This window comes from Carettochelys insculpta, chromosome 31 (genome assembly GCF_033958435.1).
Source record: "Carettochelys insculpta isolate YL-2023 chromosome 31, ASM3395843v1, whole genome shotgun sequence".
Lineage (NCBI taxonomy): Eukaryota > Metazoa > Chordata > Testudines > Carettochelyidae > Carettochelys > Carettochelys insculpta.
In genome coordinates, this window is record NC_134167.1 from 2114578 (window position 1) to 2129574 (window position 14997).

The window sequence follows — 14997 nt, forward strand, 5'->3', positions numbered from 1 at the left end:
AGCCAGCTGCATATTAGAACAAGCCCGGCTTATCCTGGCCAGCTCTTCCCACCACCCAGTGACAGCTTTGTTCTCTCAGGCACTGAAGGTGCATGGGACTCAAAGGGGTATGGGGGGGGGGGGGGAAGGCGGGGTTGGAGGATTAAAGCCATTCAGACTCCAGGCTGCTGCAGGGAATGGATTTGCCCTTGGCATGAACTGGAGCAGCCTTGAGAGTCCCCCTGTATGCAGGCTGCTCTGTGGCATCTAAAACCCTCACAGCTGGTCCCAGGTCCTGTCCTCAGCTTCCTTTCTCCCATGCACCCTCTGCTGGGGCTTCCCCCCAGTTCCTCCCCAGCTTGGCTCCGGGGTTAGCACGTCAAGTCACTCTCCTCCCTTTGCCTGATTTCAGGCATGACTATTTTACCCACAGGATTTTTCCATGCAAGGACTGGTCATATACCTAAGATTGTTGTTTGTTCTGTGTGCTCAGTACTCCATCAAGATGGTCTCTGCCTCAAGCATCTTACCACCTAACATCACGCCCTTCCATTCTCTCTGGACATACCCAAGGCATCAGAGAAAAGCATGTTTCCCAGAAATGATTCACTAGTCAGTAAGTACTGCACCCAGGAGAAAATTCCTTCCTGACCTTTGCATACAATACACCCTGAAGCATGAAATTTAACTGCCTCTCTCATGCATGACTAGACATTTTAGTCAGTTTCTCTATCCAATCACAGGCATACCAATGAAATTGACCCTTGTGCAGGAGGCCAACACAATGTATCTGTTAAGTCCTAAAATTTCAGCCACAGCGTGCAGGACTACTATGATGATGCACCTTCCATAATACCCTCAAAAAGGAAATCAAATGTGGACGCAGCCAAGCCATCAATGCCCCATCTCACATAGGGGGAGAGCCTATAGATTACATTAGTCACATATTTAGGGTAGCCACATTTGTGACTGTATTCTCCCACCACATGATCTAAACTGGGTCTATCGTGACATGAAGTGCCCCACAAAATGCAACAATCCATCTTGTTGCATGTGGAAACAGACACCCTTGCAAATTCTGTGGGAGCCATTTAGGCAGCTGCATCAGAAGTCTGTGCCTAGGCTTTATCCAGCCACAGTAAGAGACTTGGAAAGGTGCTTAAATGCCCTCCTGATGAATCAAGTCACCCTACTGCAGAAACCCAAGTACAGTTTCCAAGTGCTACCAAATTTCTTATGAGCCCTCATTCCTTGAGCACCTGAGGGATCTGACCCTCAACGAAACAAATTAAAATGCCCGACTCCTCTACAGCACTTTTTGTCAGCATCTCATAAAACACTGTATAAAGAGAGTCCAGAAGCACTGTTCCCAACACTCAGCAAAGACAATGGAACAATTCCTTCCTCTCTCTTTTTGGCTCAGGCCATGAAAGGAGAAAGGACATGCAACAAAACAGAGAGCAACCAAAACCAAAGAGAGGGGCAGGCTTTGAACACTACGGGCTCTGGTGAGCCAGTACAAGAATTCACTTCTACAGCTGACAACCCTGCTACCAGATGATGACATCTGGCAGGAATTAGGGCTGTTGGATGCTCAGCCCCTTCAACTCAATGGAAACTTCAGCACCAAAGCCTCTTTCAGGGTCAGGCCTTTCAATAACCCTTTGTCCTTATCAGGCTGGCCAGGGAGCAGACGGAGGCCAAATCCCCACTGACTGCACTGAATCAGCTGACCTCAAGGGCAGAAGTGGCTCCTGATGCGCTGGGCAGTGGATGAACCCCACTCTGGGGAGACAAGCCAGACCCCTTCCCACCACCCAAGGTCCCACTCACAAGCCAGAGCCCTGAAGCTGTCCCCTCTGTGTACAAAGAAAGCCATGAGGGGTTCCCTGGACTGGAACATCCCTGGCCCACATGCCCCTGCCGGCCATGCCACACCCCCAAAACATCCGCTTCCCTGGCCCCTGAGCACTGGGCCATCTCAGTGCCTAGCTGAGCCAGCAGCCTCCCGGAGGGGTGGGCCCAGCTGGCAGCCTCCCTGAGTGCCAGCTCCTTCTGCCCTGAAGGCCCCACCCGCTGAGCCACCAGCCCCAGCATTCAGCTCTCCCCATCACACCTCACTGCCCCATCCCCAGCAGGGCGGCAGCCATGAGCAGTGAGGCCCTTCAGGAGTGGGGGATGCAGTGGAGGCATCCTGAGGGTTCTTGGGGAAGGGGAGGGCACCATGGTCCACTGTCTGGCAGCAGCAGCAGCGGCGATAGAAGCATTGCCCTCTGGGGCCTATTGCTCCTGTTGCTCATACCCGCGGACTTGAGCCACTTCTCATTGTGGGCAGTGGCATGAGAAGCAAAGTTGCCTCATCACAGGGAGAGGAGAACGTGCGCCTGTGCACCGGCCCTGCATCGCCCTCCCACCCCAGGAAGCAGATGGCACAAACAAGCCAATTAAGGTAACAGACCCCTCCATTATATCAAAGGGTCCAGCTCCTGCTTAGGATGCGCTGTGCAGGGCTGAGCTCACCCCTCCCGTCCTTTTGAAGTGCAGGGGGACGGAGGGTGCTCAGCTGTCAGAGCCCAAGTGTCAGGCAGTTCTCTTCCAATGCCACCATCTGTTACTGTTTGCCTTACACAATCAGAAAACTATGCAAGGAGCACAAGGGTGGCTGGGAAATCTGGATGCAGATGTTTGCACACAGCATCCAGGAAATAAACAAACAGTCCCCATCCCTGGAGCCGACAACAGGGTGTGTGTTCCAGTCCGGCCAGGCACTGTTCCTCTCGATCCACGACAGCATTTGAAACGCAAAGATTTATGGCTGCCACTAAAATGCCTTTGGATATTTGACTGAGTGAAGGCGAGTGAAAATAAATAAGGGGTGAGGGGACCTGTACAAAGGACCTCACCCACATCTGGCACCCTTAGCAAATCCCTAATACTTGGAAGGAACTAATTGGATTCTTCTTGTGCAGCAGGGACAGTGCTCACAGAGCCAAGATTTCAGGGTGCAATATCCAGTCCCAAGACACTGACGGTTCAGACGTGCGCAATACAATGGCAACAGAATTTAGGACCAAATCCAGTGTTGCTGCTTACCCAATTATTTCAAAAATGACTTGCAGGGATTTAGGTATCCACTGCCCACTGAATTTCAATGTGATGTGGATACCTTATCCCAAAGAAATCCGTGAGAGAGGAAAGCTGATCCAATGGTTAAGGCACCAGCTTAAGTCCCAATTCTACCACAGACTTCCTGCACAACCTTGGTCAAGTCACTATGACTCTCTGCCTCAGTTTTCCACACATAAAACAGAAGCCTTTCACTCTTGCCTGCCTCACAGAATAAATGCATTAAAGATCATGAGTTGCTTACATACATTGATGGGGGTCATATAAATACCTGCTTAAACACCCACCCCAAATGATTTAAATGGAAATTACTAAGACTTTAGCAACAGAATAAAAGGATAAGATTGGCACTTCATCTGCTGTTTGTAATTCCCCTGGGCCTGGAAAGTAGTGATGTCGTTTCCTCACCCTCCTCAAGCAAAGGCCTCACTTAAGACCAGTACAGCTAACTTCTTCCTCCCCTGTGAGGCTGACAACCTGAAGACAATGAGCCCAAGTCAATACCTGTGCTGAAGCTGAGCCAACACAGCAGCGTCAGGGAGAGACCTGGATACAAAGTTCTAAGGCAGACAAAACTTTGCTCTTATATGCACACTCCTGCTTACTTTAAATGAATAAGGGCCTGAGGTTATGGAGCACAGAGAATTCAGCTGTCATGAAAAGCCAATGCAAAGTCAGATCCTGAAGCCTTTACTCAAGCAAATCTCCTGAGTTAAGAGGAATCCACTGAAATTTAAACCATGCAAAACCCTCTGGATTTTGATGCAAGTAAAATCCGAATAAAGGTTTTAGGGCCCAAGCCAGAAGGAAAGGAAAGGAAAGTTCTGAAGGGGTCCCCTGTCATGCTGCGAACAACAGTTCCTGGCACAGCTGAGCTTGCAGGCACAAAGAGGATGTTGCAGGAGTGACGTCCATGGAGTTCCAATGTACAGAGGATCCCACGGGGACGAACAAGACATTTTGAGGAAGCACAATACAGTGGCTGAAGCGGAGGGTGATGAGTCATGCAATCTGGGTTCTCCACCACTGACAGCCCCCACCTTGTGACCATGGCTAAAGATTTCCAAACAGAATTTTCAAGTGTCCCTTAACATCCACCTCCCACTTTGAGCCACCTGATTTTCAAAGGTCCTGAACACCCTCAACTACCACTGACTTGAGAAGTCCTGTGCTTCTGCTAGTGAGGCCAAGGCACTTCATGGTGGCTGCCTCAGCAGGGACCTGCCCAAAGTTAGTGGCTGTTTTGCAAGTTTGGAGCCTTTAACCTTTCTGCTTCCCAGTTGCCAAGACTGTAAGGTGAGACTAACGATACTTCTAAGGGCCTTCCACATGAGGCCTCAGGAAATGGGGCACTACAAAACTCTACCATAAGCACCAAAGCACTTCAAAGAAAAAAAAAATCATTTGACCCCCATGGTCTAGGATTTATTGCACCCCCAGAACAAGCACCTCCAACAGCAATACTTTCTCGGCCCCTCCTATAGCTGTTTGTGAAACCTGCATTTCCCAGGGCACCTTATGGCCACAGTGAGGCTCAGGGTTCTTAATGGCATTATATGACATGACCTAGAAGAGAGGAGAAGTAAGCGAAGAGGGTAACAGCCTCACCTCTTCAGGCCTGCTCAGTACATGCCCTTCAGGACCCGTGATTCCCAGTTCCAGGATCCTTTGCTGCTCCTAAGGCAGGGAGGGAAAAAAAAAAGAACAGGAAGATGACTCAGAACATAATAGTTAATTCCACCACCTGGGAGCTATTTGGAGGAGGAGATGTAAAACTGATATACTCAGCATTTGTGCTCCCTGAAGGTCCCACGTTACTTTCACAAAGGCAGGCATAGTAGATCCAGCATTCTGATGGACTTCCAACACCTAGGTAATTACCAGAGCTCCACAAAGTCCACCTGCTTAATTCGCCAGATCGTCATGCCAACCTTTCCTTTCATCTCACTTCACAACTCCACAACTCTCCCGTTGAGTTTGGTTTTTGAGAAAACAAAATAAACCTACTTCCCCAAAATTATCCTGCCATGTGTTGAAAACCTACCCAACTCCAAGGTGCATTATCTAGGCATGACGTACAGCATCAGGACCAAACACATCATAACATTTCTATTGCAGTAGTATCAAAACCAAATCCAAAGCCCATTGTGCTAAGTGCTTTACAAAACAGAGAAAATGATTCTTCATTTCCTGCCCTAAACTGCTGCACAACATTGATACACTTAGTAGCCACCTTCCACCCACCTGGCGGCTGCATAGATTTTTGCACACAGTTTGTAACTGCTATAGAATACAGCCGGGACATAAACCTCAGGCGTTGTTACTCCACTGTGAGTTACAGGGGCTGTGAGCTTGAGGCATATCCCTGCTTCTTCTAGGGAAGTGGCTGTGGTGTATGGACAACACCTGCACACACTTTAGCGACAGCCTGCTGTGGGTTTTAAACGAGGGGTTTGGGGCTTCCAGCACAACGCAGCCCAAGTTTCACAGAGCAAAGAGAAAAGCTACCTCAGCAATGATGTCACCATTCTCAGCGTGAACTTGAGCTATGGCGCCCATATCACGGATCACACTCAGGACCTCGTAGATCTAGAAGGAAGGGACGATATTTGTTAGCACCTTTTCGTCTTACAGATACCCCAGTGTTCTCCAAGCTCAACAGTCAATGCACATTTGGCCACTGACTTCAATGGAGCCAGACTTTCAGCGCTGCCTGCTCCTTGTTGCTCATGCGGCAGCAGCTCACGCTGTTTGACCCAGCAGCTTCTGGTTCAATCCCAAAGGACAGCACAAAACATGGACTCGTGGCCTTTCAGTCCGGAAGGGAAGTTTAGATCATTTAGCCTGACTTCCTGCATAACACAAACCATTAAGCTTCCCCTAGTTACTCCTCTACTGAGCCCAATAACTAGTGTGCAGCTAAAGCACTGCTGGTGAACATGCAGCCCCTCCTACCTGAGAATCGGTTAGCTGGAAGCGATCTTTGAATGCCATGTAAACCAGGAAGGAATTGACACCTAGCAGAGACAGAACAAAGTCACAGGCATCGATACTGTCCACACAGAAGCTCGAAGTGAATCAGCTACAAGTTACATTAACTCAGTGATCCACACAGAAGTTAACAGAATCACAGAACACTAGGACTGGAAGGGACCTAGAGAGGCCATCGAGTCCAGCCCCCTGCCCCAATGGCAGGACCAAGTACTGTCTAAACCATCCCTGACAGACATCTATCTAACCTGTTCTTAAATATCCCCAGCGATGGAGATTCCACAACCTCCCTTGGCAATTTATTCCACTGTCTGACCACCCTGAAGAGATAGGCTGTGTGGCCATAACGGCTCAAGAGCCCGATTCTTTTACCACGCAGGTTGGTGTATATCAGGAGGAATGCCAGTGCAGCTTGTGGGAATACACTGGGGTGAGTGAGAAGGAAGTCAGATACAAGGTTTGTTAGAGCTAGAAGTGGCTATCGGGTTTGAGAATTGCAGAACACCACAGTCCTGGCTCTGTAAAATTCCACCTATCTTGAATAAAGAGGATGCCTCCCTTCCTGCTAGGGTGACAAAATGGTACAGGACCAGATGCACCAGTAAGTACACAGACATTGTGTGGCTTGGAGAAGCTTTTCCCCTCAAAATGAACTCATCTGTCATGTGCTCAATGGTATGGTCTGCTATGGAGAACTTATCCTGCTTGGCTCTGAGGACCAGAACCATGGTTGGAGCACCCATAAAAATTCAATGTCAAATTATGGCGCTCAGCACCAGGCAGTCTCAGCACTGTGCATGGACTGCACAGGGAACAAGCTGGATCCCACAGCTTGTCATGTACTATAATACACCAGAATATGGCCACACATCTGACAAGCCATGGAGATACTCCTGGAGACAAGCTGTAGCCCTCTTCTAGCTGTCCCAGAGAGCAGAAATAAAGAAATTCAATCTGCTGTGAAATGTACCCCTCCCACCCCAGACCACAATTAAAGGCCTCCATTATCTAAGCTGTGTGGCATTTAACAAAGATTAGTAAGAAGGATGGAGCCCACGCTGTGGCAGAGAGGAGAGCTAGGCCGTCAGGACTTCACGCAACACCAAAAAGGAAAACTTCTTTTGGATTCAGCTTCCGGGAAGGTTGGGCAAAGAGATGCAAAACAGCTTTAAAATGGCAATCCCACCTGCCAGGCAGCTGGGATTTCTAACAGCTTAACTCCATGGATGCCCCCGAGTCACTCCCGACTTGCACCACTGTGTGAGCGGAGAGTCAGGCCACCTCTGTCTCCCCTGCCTGACCTACAGCTCTGTGCTGATCCTAGGTGGGAGGGAGGCAACATTGATCCTAGAAATGCGTCTCCACCACACCTTCTAGGAAATGCCCATCTCCAGAAAGGGTCCAAATTCTCCCTTGCTGCAGAACAGCAGAGCTCCATTGAATGCAATGCAGTATATGTATTTCCACCATCTGAGGACCTACCCTCTATGCCTGGTCCTGAATGACATGGGTAGCTGTCCACATCAGCCCTGCATAACACACACAGGCAGTGTGATCTCCCTGCCCTGCACCACTCCCAAGGGAAGGAAGAGGAAAGTCTCTATTGGAATTCCATTCCCAGCCTATAAACAAACTTTACTGCTCAAACCTGAGACAACGCTGCCTCCTGCTGTGCCAAGCTGCAGCATCAAAACAGTCATCAAGGGCCAATCTTCAGAACCAAAATACATCAGTGGAAAGGGTTCCAAACTTACCATGGTCCTTCACCAAGGCTTCCATCTCCTCCTGAACCCCTTTATGCCACTCTGTGATGTCCACGTGCAGAGAGTAATCACAGCAGGACTTGCTGTCTGCCCATTCTCGCCACTGGTCAAATGCACTCAGCAAGCTGGTCCCCGGCTCTGGGACCACATGATCAACTGGACAAAGACAAAGCATTTGCAAAAATGAATGTATGTCCAAAGGCCTCTAGCATCCAGCCAGGGGACAGAAACTGACTCTGTGAGGCAGGATGTTTCCCCCTCCCTCAAGGAAACTTAGAGCTTGAACAGATCTGTCTTTGTCCCAGAGCCGCAGGACCAGGAAGACAACTCTGACATAAAACAACATGCAAAAACTGGAGGAGGAAATAACTCCGTTACCAGGGAGCATTTCACAGCAACTGTATGTGAATGGAGCAGATTAAATTCCTAGTTCAAAGTCAGTGCAAATTCAAACCACTGCAGGGAGCTGCATGTGCAGTGACTCCCGTTTCCTATTTGGGTTACAAACAAACCATGACACACACTTCACCCCCATGTGCAGCAGTGACTAGCTTCCCATGGTCAAACTGAGGGACATCTTTGCCTGCTCTGTGTTCCCAGGGGACGCTGGAGACAGTACCCACCCCCCCATGGGTTTGAATTGCATTTTCATAGTGGTATAACAGCCAGGCAGCACAGTTATGGGACGTCACCCCACTGTGCTTGGCACTCTACAGGTCCCTGGCCCAGCACTCTCAGGGCCAGGCTCCCAAACGAGGCCATTTCCCCCACCGGGGGATGTCAGGCCTCGGAGCTCACCTGGGGGTTGCCCCTCCTGGCTGCCACCTGCTCCCTGCCTCCAAGCTACCTGGGGGCACTCCTGTCCCAGCAGGGCTCCCTAGCCTGGCTTCCCACCACCCCAGAGCTGCCAGAGGGGATTCCCCACCCCGGCTGGGCTCCCCATGAGACTACCTGAACCTGCCCTGGCTCAGCTCGGCTCCCAGGCCCACCTCCCTGTTGCCACAGGGCTCCCCAGCTCCAGCTTGGGTCTCTCCCCGTCTGGGGCACTTTGCGGTGGGGCTGCCAGCTCAGGCCCAGCTCCAGCCCACAGGCTGTTGATGGAGGAGAGCATGCCAGAAAATAGTTTCAACCTGTACAAACAGGGACCAAATGGACTGTCCCTACCCTAAAAAGCTTCCCGTCTAAATACAACAAGGAGATATTACAAGACCTACTTTCTGCACCTATTCTGACTTGCTGCTACCAAACCCAACACAATACCAAAAAGGGGAAGCAGCAGAGATTCCATGAGCAAGTTCAGCTCTTCTTTATATCCACGAAAACAACAGCGGCTGCAATTGTCTTTCCAACCTGCCAAAGGATCCCTCCTCCCATGTCGCAGGTGCCCCCTATCATGTTCTCTGTAAGCTGAGTGCCAGGTGACTGAGAGCGCCCACAACCAGCAGCCTGTGTTTCTACTGGCAGGGCACATCTGCACATCCCACATAAAATTTATTCTGCACATGGATGGGAAAAAAGAGGGAACACTGATCTACACGCATCCCTTGCATGATCTTCTTTTAAGGGATCATTTGCAGGCCCAGTGATACTTACCAGTGCGCAGACAAGCCAAGCCAAGCCCTATGCACTTCTGGTGCCACCCCCCTCCCCCCCACAGGCCAAGGTTGAAGTGGGTCCTATGTGCTGCACAGCAGAACCACGTGAGCAGGGAGTCCTTCTGAGTAGTCTGTAGTCTAGCGTGTCGATTTATTCCTTCTTGGCACCCGTCATACAACTTGGCCATTTTGCACCAATTAAAAGCCCATAGCTAAGGCAGAGCCTTCAGATTACAGCCCTGACTGAGCAGCACACATTCTGATAATAATTCACCAGTGACTCCAACATTACCTCCCTATGCCCCAGGTCCTCCCCGAACTCTGCAGCACGCCCAGGGACACTGGCAAAGCTGGCTTGTGGAGGACGAAGGAGCAGGGGGTTCTAAACATCTTCCTGGAGAGCATGCTGCCAGCAACCTCTCCTAAGAGGATGCCAGCTCAGGGGCCTCAGCTGATTGCCACTGTGGCAGCAACAACCCATGAAGGAGGGGAGCAAGTCCAGAGCCAGGAGGGACTTTACAGATTAGAAATCAACATGAACATCACAAGGGCAGGCAGCATGGTCCAGTGGTACAGCCAGGAGAGCTGCACGCCATCCCTGGCTCTCACACCCAGCAAATCTCATCTCTGCCCTGTGCCTCAGTTCCCTCTCTGTAAAATGGGGACAATGTAATGGGCTCTGAGATTGACAGGTGTACAGAAAGCTCAGAATTACTAAGAACGTAGGGTGTTCCAGAAGGGTCTAGCCACCCCAGTATGCCAACCCCAGCAGCTTCACAGGAGCATGTCAGACCCCCACCCCCATCCCCCAAACTAGGCAAATATGGGATAGTCGGCCTTCCCCTAATCTACAGTCGTTAGACTGGTTTAAAGCCTGCATGGTGACATTTAACATCCCCTCCAAACATTGACTAATGTGCGAGTACTAAGAGGAGCTCTCTCTGGAGTCAGCTAGCCCCAAGAACAGCACAGCCAGAAGGCTCCGCATCCTCAAGTCAAAGACACAAGCATGGAACAAGGCCACAAAGCAAGAGTCAAAAGATGGGGCAGCTGCTCCAGGCAGCAGACAGAGACAATCTTCTGGCTTCAGAATGCAACTGCATTACCAGAGCGAAAGGAGGAAGCGTCAGCTGATTGTACACAGGCCAACAGGGGCGAAACGGCATGAAATCTGCCTGGTTATCAGCAGGGCAATCAGGGCATTTTATTTTTAAAAGGATGCTGGTAAGCCATTTGCTCTTGACCATGGCGGAAATGCTGAAATGAGACACCAATTGCTCGGGCCCTCTGAGGTTTCCCAAAACACCCTCGTCGGAGCCAGAGCACTCTGGCCAGATTCGCAGGAGAGGCAGCCATCCCACCACAGCAGAAATGGGGTCACCTCCCTGAACACCTCATTAAGCACAGCCAACCGCCTGACTAGGCGGTGCCATCCCCCGACTGCTGGAGATGAATGACCAGTCCAGCAAGCAAAGCAGATTATGTAAAACAAGCATCTTTTCTGCTTGAATTCAAAGCTTTGGCTGTTGCCTCTGTCTTTGTGACAGATGACAACGTGACTGGCAGCAGTTAACTGTTAAAATACTGGCGCCTCCCAAGTTCAACTCCAGCTCAGACCTGTAGCCACACTCACTCATCAGTAGAGCCTCTATGGCCGCTAGAGGCCCTCCAGTGAAATTAGTGGGCTGTCTCAGCCAGCTGCAACTCCCACTGCCTCTGTCCTGAATAGTTCACATCACACAGAAACCCTCCCTGACACCTCAGAATTTAACCCCCAATGCCCTGGAGAGATTGCTTCCCTGCATGGCACAGAGAAATGAGGCACAGCAAAGTGAACTGACCCAGGTCACAGAAGAAGTCTTTGAAAGGGACAAATACTGCACCACCATCTCCTGCATCCCAGTCGAGCATCCTTACAACACAATTTGGGCTCCTTACGTGTCTGACCACGGATTTGAGCATTTCACTTTTAGGCCCGCAAGTTTGAAGTGCTGATGGGAGTCCTTCCAAACCTCAGTGTGCACAGTTTTAAAAAAAAAAGGGGGCTCTGTTACCCAACACACCAAGATACCGAAAAGCCAAACCTAGTGAATGCTTGGCTGGAAAGCTCTACAGAAATGGAAAAGAGCCCACAAGGATCACTGGGAAATCTTGCCTCCAGGCACAAAAGTGTTCAACGGCGCCCAGCTTTAGGGCAGCATCCCAAAGGCTGGAATGACTCTGGTGTCTAGAACCAGGACTTGCTCTCTACCTTGTTTCATGTGGTTTCCACGTAGGAGTAACTGGAGGGAAGGGCCAAGGGGCATGGAGAATCTCTAGCTGATCTCTGACCAAGTCAAACCGCAGCTGGTTATAATCAGGCTATCGAAACAGAGTGCACGGCACATCTGTGAGAGGAAGTCAGCCCAAGAGATTAGGGCGTGGAAGCAGCAATGCCATACAGCTTCCTTCAGATCTCAAACAGCTTAAGGTGAGACAAGCTCTTCCCTGTGTACACTCAGATCAAAGCTGCTATCAGCTGATCATCATCCCTGACAGCACACAGCTACCTCAGAGTGCTCCGCAAACCATCCATACTGGTCACTGAGTCTCAGCACAAATAGAGGGGTAGAGGGACTCGGCTCCAAAGAGCTTACACTCCAGACACGACAGAGGGAGGGTGGGGGAAAGAGGTGTAGGAGTGAAAAATGTCATACTGGCATGGGTGTGGCAGCAGCCAGGGACTATGGCAATGGTACACTATAAATACTGAACGGATTTCGATTAGATCGCAAAGCCAGACAAGAGGATTTACCACCTTGCCCAGTGGTACTGACAATGGGTCGTTCCAGCCTGGCCTCCCCAGCAGACACGCCGACACCATGCGGATCTATTAGCCATTTACGAGGATGAAGCACTTTCTGTTTTAACTTCTCGGTTTAAAACGATGACCAGAGCCACAGTGGAAAGTTGCTAGCACCAGACACAGAGACCATGTTTGCTGCAGGCCACCCTACGCTGGTCTGAGGGCTGCGCAGACACAGCCAGAAGGAAGAAGGCCCCAGACTAAGTGACAAATCTGGAGCCTCTGCTGAATCCCTCAGAATTTCCAGGAGGAGCAGGGCCTGCAGACAATTCTGGTTCCAAATGAGGCCTACAGACAAACCTGGGGGTCAACTAGACCAATGCATCTACTTCAGTTAGGGGTGGGATTCCTCTATCAAAAGAGCCGAAATCGGTACAACCAGAGTGACAACACACTCGTCCAGCTACAAAGGGGTCCTACGCTGGTATCCCTGCAGCACAGGCCTATGAAAGTACAAGGCAGTTTCCTACCGATAGGCGTGGACACAGGGGGTGCGGAATTTGTGCACATGCATTCACAGTGGAATATTTCCTTCCGGAACTCAGACAGAGCTTGCTAACACTGGGGGAAACCAAAGCTTTTTCTAGAAGGTTGCCATGCTCCACAACTCCACAGAGAAGTTTATGAAAATCCTCCAGCCTCTTCGTCCCTCCCGCTCCACCCCACCCCTCAACTTTCAGTTTCTTCAGTGATCCTGGGTACTATCTGCTCCTGTCTCACTCGAACATGTAGATGTCCCAGTCTCATAGCTCACCCTGGAAACTTCACGTGTGAAACCCAATGTCCTGCTCCAAGTATACAGAGCAGTTTGTCTCCTGGGAACCCCACTGCTTGCGCCACTGGCTTCTTGCCTTTGTTTTGGAAGCCAGGGATGCTCCGGTCCTTAAGCTGTGTGTGGCTTAGCTACTTCAGGGCGCATTCAAAAGAAACTCTTCTCCCAAATGCTGTTATCACCCCCTAACTTTTTCATTTGTTTATTGCTTTGATTTTCTCTTCTCCCCAACCCAGATGTTTTCATCCTGGTTTCCGTTATTACTAGATAAACGATGCCAAATTCTAGTCTTTAAAGGGGAGGCCGTCAACTGTGTTTAAGCTCTAAAAGTTTAAAAAAAAAGTGGTCGATGACACGGCCCTAAAGCACTAAGTTTGAAGTTCTCCTCTGTGAAACAAACAGTTACCATGTAAGCCTGCAAAACAGGACTTGCTTGGTGTGCAGGCTTTGTGCTGGCTCTCTGAACAGGAGTCAAAAGATACTCAGATGCAACATTCCCTGTAAGCTGAGAGTTTGAGCAGCCACCAAGGACAGAGTCAGATGCTGCACACGAGATTAGCTGAGCACCCACCACAGGCAGCGTGTTTTTCTACTGGTGGTGCACATCCGTATATGCCTTGTAAGGATCCCAACATTTTCCCCACAGCAAGTGGCAAACTTAAGCCTGGAACACTGCCCCCCAGACTCCAAGATGGCAGATTACCAGACATCAGCTCGTCATTCTTACTCCCATCTACAGCATCAAGAATAAGCAGCTAGTTAAAAAGGCTAAAATGTGAAAAAACAAATACTTCTTCCAAGCTGTGAAGCCAAGTGCCAGCTGCAGTGGAGCTCCACCCATGGCAGAGAGGTGATGGCTCTTTCTACACTCGCTGAGGGTGGCATTTTTGTTTCCATCAAGCCTTTATTTTTTCCCCTCCCCACATTGCTGAGATGAATTTGAAGCTTATTGCTTCACCAGACAAACAAGGTAGAAACAAAGTCAGTGGGTTACAGGTATCTAACTGCTTTGAAAATCCCACCCACAGCACTGCCTGTCAGTCATCGCCCTTCAGATTGACCCGCCTGAAGTCTTGTCCCTCAGCGCAGTCTTCATCCTGCTTACAAGATGCATCTGTTCTAACTCCCCAAGCATCCTGCCTGCCACCCCCCACCCCCGGCATATCCACTGCTGCCTGTGTCGGTCTCTCTCACTTCCCTGGGCTCCCTCCTGGTACAATTCATCAGCTCAAGATTAAAACCAGACAGACAATAAGCCAAAGTGAGACAACACCACTAACCACTCTTAGCTTATCTGTGCGGCTCCTTGTGTGCCAGAGTTGGCCCAGAGCCACGGCGAAGCGTTGTGTGACCTACCAGCACCATTGGTGGAACACTGGGGGTGGGGAGGGAAAGATAATGGCTATTAGCATCTTCTATGGAGCAAACCAATAGCAGGGCGCTGTGCGACAAAGAGGAGAGGAAAGCAGAAAACAAGAGACACTGATCTGAAGGGCACACTTCAAACACAGCTATTTACAGTGGGGTAAACCAAAGATAACATAATCCCTTGTGCCACATGCCCTACGTGGCTTTTCATGCTCAGCTGGGTCCGACGGCAAACATATCCCATGCTAAACAAAGCCACGTACCTAATAATGCATCGAGCTGTTAAAATTCACAGCAAGCAAATGAAATTGACCAAACCCCACTGCACGCCCCCACCCAGCACTAACAAATTTTTAACAGACATTTCGGAGGGGTCACCAGGTTGGTCTGTTTCAGCAAAGCAAGGGGTCCAGTGGCCACTTAACTACCAAATGTATTTGGACCGAAGCATCTATGGTGCCCACAAAAGCTTATGCCCAAATAAATGTGCTAGTCTTAAAGGACAGAGCGATCAAAGGGTTAAATGACATTTTAAAATGAGAAGGTAGGTCAGCCTCT

General features: G+C 50.0%; 1 protein-coding gene across 2 annotated transcripts in view; it reads right to left on the reverse strand.

The window, feature by feature from the left end:
* Positions 1-14997, reverse strand: part of DPYSL2 (dihydropyrimidinase like 2) — a 76943-nt gene that overhangs the window by 20914 nt on the left and 41032 nt on the right. For both annotated transcript variants that reach the window (XM_074981540.1, XM_074981541.1), the window contains exons 4-7: positions 7851-8015; positions 6061-6122; positions 5614-5694; positions 4714-4782 (exon numbers count right to left, since the gene is read on the reverse strand). In XM_074981540.1, the coding sequence (XP_074837641.1) occupies positions 4714-4782; positions 5614-5694; positions 6061-6122; positions 7851-8015 (377 nt within the window). The remainder of the gene's footprint in view (positions 1-4713; positions 4783-5613; positions 5695-6060; positions 6123-7850; positions 8016-14997) is intronic.